Source organism: Haliotis cracherodii, unplaced genomic scaffold (genome assembly GCF_022045235.1).
Source record: "Haliotis cracherodii isolate W230 unplaced genomic scaffold, xgHalCrac1.p SCAF_12, whole genome shotgun sequence".
Classification (NCBI taxonomy): Eukaryota; Metazoa; Mollusca; class Gastropoda; order Lepetellida; family Haliotidae; genus Haliotis; species Haliotis cracherodii.
In genome coordinates, this window is record NW_027266267.1 from 10,480,687 (window position 1) to 10,489,254 (window position 8,568).

At 38.4% G+C, this 8,568-nt stretch overlaps 1 protein-coding gene across 1 annotated transcript; it reads right to left on the bottom strand.

The window, feature by feature from the left end:
* Nucleotides 1-1,268: 1,268 nt before the first annotated feature.
* Nucleotides 1,269-6,704, bottom strand: LOC139458172 (uncharacterized). The gene is made up of 4 exons (XM_071239507.1): nt 6,629-6,704; nt 6,118-6,408; nt 4,183-4,485; nt 1,269-1,654 (listed from the first exon to the last, which is right to left on the bottom strand). Exons 1-4 carry the CDS (start codon nt 6,702-6,704, stop codon nt 1,269-1,271), a joined length of 1,056 nt encoding a protein of 351 aa, XP_071095608.1.
* Nucleotides 6,705-8,568: the final 1,864 nt, after the last annotated feature.

An 8,568-nucleotide genomic window follows, 5' to 3' on the forward strand; every position in this document is an offset into this window, starting at 1 on the left:
CACAACCAGTTCAGTCTATTCTACGATTTTGGAAGAAGCCAAGTATCTCTAAATATCTCTTATCGACAACATTCAGAGTTTTGATAAAGTTTTATTTTCAAAAAAGCAAACACTTATGAGTTACATCTATTCACATCAGATTCCGCAAAGCATGTACAACAATAAAGAAAAATTAAAACGGAAATAGAAATGCATAATTATTGTGTCAATGACAGTAGCTTACACTTGAAGTTGGCACATTTATCATACCGAACATATGTGTGGTATCAGTAACCAATTGGAAAACCATTACCAGACCGCAGCTTGCCGTTAAAACTCATTCGAATAACACTTTCCAAAAATACAACATCCCAGTTAAGTATAGATATATGCTATTAACCGAGTCATTAAATTTACATTGTCCATTGCATGACCACCTTAGTGTTTATCATATTAATCTATATTATTTCAACATTTATGTTTGTTTATTGAAGCCATTATCACTTAAACCCGTTTCAATGGCACACGAATATGTAACAGGGTCGGGTGGTCATCCTGGCTGACTTGGTTGATGCATGTAATCGTATCCCGATTTGCATAAATCCATGCTAATGATGTCAGTCGCTGGATTTTCCTGTCCAGCTTCGATTATTTACACACCACCATGATAGAGCTGATACATTGCTGTGTGAGGCGTTAAGCCACAAAACCACGTTAAACATATGAAATAAATCAATACACATCAATAATGATACAAACAAAACACCAATAATGAAAATAAAGTTATCAACATAAAAACAACAACATAATGTATCCATAGCAAGCGACTTTGAAAAAAAACAAACAACTGGTGAGTGAATAAATGATAGGGGATGTACAATCATTTTTGGTTGCGAATGAGATAAGAAAGAGCTATAACGTGCTTGCTTGCAATCCTGACTCCAGGTGACGAGCTAACAAATTTACAACTACCTGTTTCCACAAAAAGGAAAACGAAATCACACGTGCAGATTTCAATGAGAATGAACAGCAATCATTGACGTATTATTTTAACCCCTCTTCTGCAGTACTAGGGTACATTCTCTTGTTGAATACATGCATGAGCTTACAAAGTAAAACAAAACCAGCTTGTTATGAACATGTTACATCTATCTTCAAAATAAGATTTAATTTGCTGCGTTTGATCAATCATAATTATTGTATAACCCCAACGTTACTGCTCTGTGCATCGCCAAACAGTGGTACGGTTACGTTCTGCTTGGTTTTATTGGCAGTGGCAGACAGTCTGTCTAGTTCATGTATAATCTGTCATATATTGTTTCCCCGTTCCCCATGCTGTCATGCAGATCTTTAGTATCTCTGAGTGTCACGACCGAACACTGGGTGGCGCAGCTCTCTGAACTGCCGTTCGTGCCGTTGCTTTTACAGACGTCCTGAAAACTTATACCCGCTTCGGAATAAGCCGTATTTGACACAGAGGGAAGACTGGATTGACGTGGTTCAGCTGGATTTACCTTTTTTCTACAACAGCAACAGCAGCAGGCGATGGTGATAATTAGGATGACGATGACTGCCGAAGTAACTCCTGCTGCAACTATCAATAGAGTTGAAACATCGTTTGGAGGGATTTCTGTTGTCGGAGCTCCTACGGAGAGAGTGGTTGGTACATTAGTTCCTGTAACAGAATAGTTGTCTCTTAAATACAATGGTTTTCAGTAAATAATTTGCGTTTCTTACATGCTCAAAGGCAACATTGATTTTAGACAAAAAAACTGTAAAGTGTTTCTTACGGTACAGTTTTAAGGATGACGTGAATTATTAGATGGGCCGTGTATCACTTCTCAACAATTACACGACACTCACTCGGACAATTTAATCCATATTCGTAGGTGTTAGTTTGTTTGCGTGAAGTGTCACATGCGCATGCTGCTTCGTTGATTGATGGTGCACCCTCTGAATTAACTGTATCCCAACTGTGAGCAGAGTAAGGTACTACGACTCATCAGGTGATACAAATCGAGCAGATGATGATTACAAAAGTTGTGTTTGATCTGTGCCCGGTTGCTTGTGTTCTATAAACACATCGTTGGAGTAGATTTTGTTAAATAATATAGACTATGGGACTGTTATGTGTATGTTACAAAATCGTTTGAACTTGGAGTGTTTTGCGTTCTTATGCAATAAACTAAATGTTAGAAAGAAAAATAATAAAAGCGACAAAACCCTTTCCACATTCTAAAGAGTAGATTGTATTATTCCACGAGCATGTGTTTATAAAGTACAATTACATAGTCATGACACCGACATCAGGTGTTCGTGAAAAGGTGCGCGTATCCTGCCCCACAGGTGGTACACGTCACAAACACAAATTAGGGAACAGCTTGGGACTTTCATTATTGTCATTTAATTAAAATTTAGAAATGTCCCCCACATGTCAACCATATAACGTTTGAAGCTCCACCGATCTATTGACACCACGTTTTATAACAAAACTCCCGTCGACGTCTTTGTGTGGCAGGAGATAGACTCAATACGTTGACGTTGGCAATTTGCTGGTTAGAAAGACAGCCAACGTCTTTAGTTTTGTTATTACAGCATATGGCCTTCCTGTACACATCAGTCGAATCCAGTGATTTTCTTTTTCGGGGATTATCAGAATGTAAATGTTAGTAGACCCAATTTGAAACATTTATGTTGATGCCCAATGTATGCTGAATTTTGTCGATAATTCCTGTTCGTCCTCTCCAACATAAATCAATCCACAAAGTGTACATTAAACACCATATGCGCCAGAACGTATTAAAAAGATAAATGACTCCAAAACTCATAAAGTCAAGGTTTGTCTATTTCTGAGAGATGATCAGCGACTAAAATGTATATAAACAGAACAGCCAAAGAAATTCAATTCCAAAATGACATGATCGTATCATTACAGACATATAAATGGTATCATTAAAAAAACGAAGAAAGTTTATCAAAACTAAAATTCGCTCGGGAGTAAGGGGCAAAAACAAGGACTGGTCGGCTCGGAGTCACTGTACTGTTAAACTGCGGCATAGGATCTCAAGTTGCCTAGCTCTAAAAAATCGGCATTAGCCCGGACTAGAAAAAAACAGCCACACACGTATGTGAAGGACATGTACAGGCTCCAGTTAAACAAGCGTGAGGGCATACAGGCTGGGATAAGAGTAGCTTCCCTTGGATAAAGGACAGTTTATGGATTGTTCCTATCACACACAAACAAGTATTATGCTTCCTCATCTATGTTTAACATTCCACAAAGATAACATTGTGTGACACGATTAGATTTCCGTGCATGCCAGCCCCATGATTTTACAAACTGAAAAGATTAGAACTCAGTATGTGTGCTGTATAAATAATACAAAGGACACATGTGATGTGCGTGAACATGTCTGCAGTGATTGCCTTTGAACTATTTACTTTCATTTATCGTTAACTGACAAAGTGTGGTTTCTGAAGGATTGTAAGATGTGCTAAGACATCTTAGGGTATCTTACTTTGATCAGGGTTACAATATCAAGGGCCTCAGTAGGCTTTCAAAAATATGGTTGACATGTAGAGAACAATATCATATAAGTTGCGTCAATGGGAGGCAATATCCTATTTTGACTTTTACCATGTATTCATGCATGTCTTTGTAATGGGTGCCACCGGTCGGGCAGAATACGCTCACTTTTTCCCGAACCACTGGTTCATCACTGTTTGATAGAAACATTCTTGTGATATTGTCGGAATCATGAATAGGACTCAGCTTTTGGTAGATATTTCTTATCATTATGAAAACGATTGTGTGGCGTTAACTTGCTTGACAACCAGTTGACATGGCTCGGTTCATGCTAACTTAATACGGAGTTGCAACCTCTAAACAAATAACCAAACTACACTTCATTTTTTAGGAAACGTGTCTTGGTATCAAATAAACAACTGGATGATAAGAAACATGATTTACGATAAGAGTCGTATGTCAGTATTGTACTTATTTTACGCACATGTAAACATTTCTAGTTTGAAACACTGTTTTCAAGTCAATCTGTAAAACACAGCACTATAAATGTAAATGGTTTTATGTGTTACATTTAGCACTTAGCATGTATGCAATGGATAAACATATCCCAGTCCCCTAACCTAATCATGTAAAAGATATTTGTCTTACATGTGAATCATGGCATGAATAATACTTACTGTTCGGCTGTAGCTCGTTTACACCTTCAGGGGTAATATTCCACTGGCGATTACCACATACAAAAACCAGCGTAACGTTCCCGAAGTGTGCTTGTGTCACATGGATGGGTACAGTTTTGGTCAGGTGTTTGACGGTAGCGTTCCTCCGAGTGTCAGGTGTGTAGTTGACACTCCCGAGTTGCAGTGTTAAGCGGTAAGATTCAGAGCAGTGGTAGTCTTGAATGTCCACTGTGAGGGATATTCTGTCACCCAGATTCACTGAATCAGCATCCACATCACTGGCTATCCTGACTGAGGGAATCTCTAAAACATAAAATATGGCATAACCATATCCATGTCTCGATTGGCGTAATCTCATGAACATAACGATGTACATGTTTATCATTGTATTAATAAATATATCAATTCATCAATTTACAACATTTCAATTCCAATCGGTACAGCCATGAAGATCATGCTTATGTAAGGATTGGCATTGTTCATTTGTTTGCATTGTGGCATTGTCGCTTTTACAAAAATGACCAAAAGCTGTCAAAATTAACCACAATGCGACAATGCAACAACGCGATATTTTTACCATTGTCACGTTGTTGCATTGTCACACTTGAAATTATACTTTTGACGTTTACAAAAGGGCGGCAATGTGACAACTACATGTTTCAAGTGCAGTTTAGAAAATGTGTGAAAAAGGATTTAAATATCAATTCAGGTTACCGAATGTGGTGCAGTCCTTAGACGTAGCGTTGGTATAGCACTGACAAACCAAGTAACCATAATCAGGACGAATGAACATTTGAACACTTGAACATAGTCCTTCGAAACTCCTCGATTTGAGTGAGTGATCGAGTTCGTTTTTTAACGCTGCTTTGAACAATAAATCCGTTATTTCCGTGTATGTTGAGAGGAGAGCCTTAAGTGATGCGTGTGTATGATGCTGGAATTCGAAACAACAATCCGCCTTGAAAGCCAGAACTAGGCACAGCGAAATACGCCGGCTAAAAAGGACAGAGCCAACCATGTCCATCAACCATTTGAAAAATTGTTGGAGACCAGATTCATATGTAAAAGAAATGCAAAGAGTTTGTTTCTTTCTGTGCAAACACATTTGCTTCAGAGAAAAACGTTACCGACAATAACGATATTTGAAATAATTGGTTAGGCAACAATGAAAAATATATTTTATTTTGAGAAAAGCACTTGAGAAAGTTGCCATTCATACTTTGGTTTAAGAATTATTGTAGCTGACGAAAGAGTGTGAAAACCATGTGTGTTCATGCATAGAATACTTTGTCGGTATAAATGCAAACCATCCATTGTAAAGAGCGACGTTGTCGCTTTGTCGCGCAATTTAAATCATGTTTTTCACATTTTAGAAGAGAAGACAATGCGATAAGTCGACATACTGACAAAATGTCGTTTCCTTGTGCTTTGGCTAATTTGGACACTTTTTGCTTATTTTTGTAAGGGCGACAGTGCTACTGCTCAATTGTCCCTTCACGTGTGTGTGTGTGTGTGTGTGTGTGTGTGTCTGCTTGTACTTGTCTTTTATATATATTTTAAAGCTGGCAAAGCAAGGTACCATGGCACAGCCGACTAGTCCTAGTTTTAGTCCTTTAATGCCGAGCGCAAGTTAACAACAAGTACCATCATTATATGTCTATTGGTATAAAGCGGCTGGGGTTCGATCCCCGGAACTTTCGATCTCTGGGCTGACGCTCCACCTTAGATCACGAGGGTGGTCCTAACTAGATATGAATATATATTGCAAATCAAAACATGTAGAGAATGAAGACTGGGTAATCAGTCTCTTGTGGCTTTCATTATTTGCCCTTTATATGTGAGGATGTTTCATAGATGACGTTTCATCGAACGGCCTGTGCTCATAATATCCACCACTAGTTTTCTTGGTTCAAAGTCAATAAAAGTTCCACTTACTTGTGAGGACAAGATGACAAAACGCTTTTCCAACATCTCCTCCATCAGAACATGACCAGTTCCCTGCATGTTTCGGTTGCACACTGATTATCGTGAGTTCAGTCTGTGTTTTGTTGATGATGCTTGCATTATATCCTGGTACTTTGGTGCAGCCTGGCACCGCCGGACACTGTGGTGCAACTCCGCATGGGCAGTTGTAAATGATATTTTTGAAGTTGTCAGACGTGGAACAGGTTATTTGGGCAGAAGTACCCAAGTAGGCTATGTCAGGACAGTTAATTACAGCTGTATCTGTGCAAAAAATAAATAGGAAAATAAAACATCATTTTGTAACCATATCTTACATGTTTAATAGTTGTACACACCCTCGTTCACAATTTCTCTGCACAGTACATTATGCAATGATGGAGCAATGTTTATAACATAGTTTGTCTTACAAACTGTAACCTTACCAGCTCGGAGATGACGGGATGAACATGATATTGAGCTTTAACCTAGTTCAGACACCTACCACTCTGTGTCAGGTGAAATGTGAAGATGGTGTGTATCAAGAGGAGAAAGACCTTCAGGATGACTGAATGCTTCATCTGGAAATATAAGAACACTATATCAACGTTTGTCTATTATTACATAAGTTGGATTAGTCTGAACATTTCGGAAAGTGTCATTAATTAATACTACCGATTACATTTAGTACACACGATATCACTGATTAATAAACACATCGACTCTGTCAGCATTACATAGGAATGTATGTTTCTTACTAGTATTAACCTACTAAACAAGAAGGAGAGTAAATATGCAGTGTAGTGAGTTAGCAATTATGTAATCAATACTAAACTATATGTGTGTTTTCGTGTGCGCGCGTGTGATATGTTTGTGTCATTATTTGTATCATTGCATGAACCTCTCTCTCTCTTACACACACACGCGCACACACAAACACACGCACACGCACACACACACACACACTCTCTCTCTCTCCCTTTCTATCACTTTCGCAGAGGCGGTCGGGTAGCCTAGTGGTTAAAGTGCGTGGGTACAATGTTTGAAACCCATGTCTGGTTTCCCTCGCCGTGATTTTGCTGGAATATTGCTAAAAGCAGTGTAAGACCATACTCACTCACTATCTCTCTCTCTCTCTCTCTCTCTCTCTCTCTCTCTCTCTCTCTCTCTCTCTCTCCACGTGAAACACAACCCATACGGATACGGATTGTTTGTAGGAATTTGGCACTTACTTTGTGAATCCCCCTTGTCGATCGCTGTTGTACGAAGCATGAATATAGACTGTTTTCACAACGTTGTACTGACCTAAATGTGACACGGTAAAGTGTTCAATAACTGGTATCATTGCCATATCATTGTGCTGATAAAGTTTTCTGTTCCTGGTTCGATTCATTATTGATAATGTCATAATAGCTGTCTATGTGGTAGTTGTGTTCCTCTGTAGCATTGCTAGTGTAAGTGTCTATTTCTCCGTATATATATATATATATCTCAATCTGTCAAAGTAAACACCACACCCACGTTTAATACACTTGTTATGAGCACAATGGATATGGTATAGTCGATAAACTAATGGAGACTTTGTAATGTAGAAAATGATTCCACGACTTGACATAAACATCAGTTCACACATATTGTATCAATATGTAAGTAGTCACCTCTAATTTGTCATGCATTTTATAAATCACTCAGTGTTTAAATATGATTAACTCAAGGAATGTTTACCATTGTCAGACACATATCAGCCTTAAGGTGGAACACCAGGTTTTAAAAATACCAGCTTTGAAAGTCGAGGTTACAGAGAATTATACGGTAAGTTTTGCATATACATTTATAAATTCGAAGCTTTTTTTTCGAAAACGATAAGGCCACAAACGCTGACGGACTACTGTTTCGAGATTAGTTGACTCTAGAATAGAGGGTCCTGGTGCATTGATTTGAACGATGTTACTGTTGTCATAGTGTTGTCTACAGTTTTAATGTTAATGCTTTAATATATATGGTCTATAAGCTTATATTTGACGTATGTAAAATAATAGACTTGAATGTAGATGTAAACGTTAACAAAGGTGTGCAGACTTTCTTAAATCTGCTAGAGACATGGAACCTTCCTGACAAAGTTGTACTTCAGAGTTGTGTTTCCACAATATGCAAAAATAGTAATAGAACCAACTGGAGTATACGTTACTTTTTGTCAACATTCACAGAAGAAGACTTGTTAGAACCTGATTTGTTGCTTGTTTGTTTGTTGTTTAACGCTGCACTCAGTAAAATTCCAGCTTTATGGCGGCGGTCTAAAAAAATCGAGTCTGGACCAGACAATCCGGTGATTGACATCATGAACATCGATCCATGCCATTGGGATACGATGACATGCATCAACCAAGTCAGCGAGCCTGGCCATCTGATCCCGTTAGTCGCCTCTTACAACATGCAGCTTCGCCA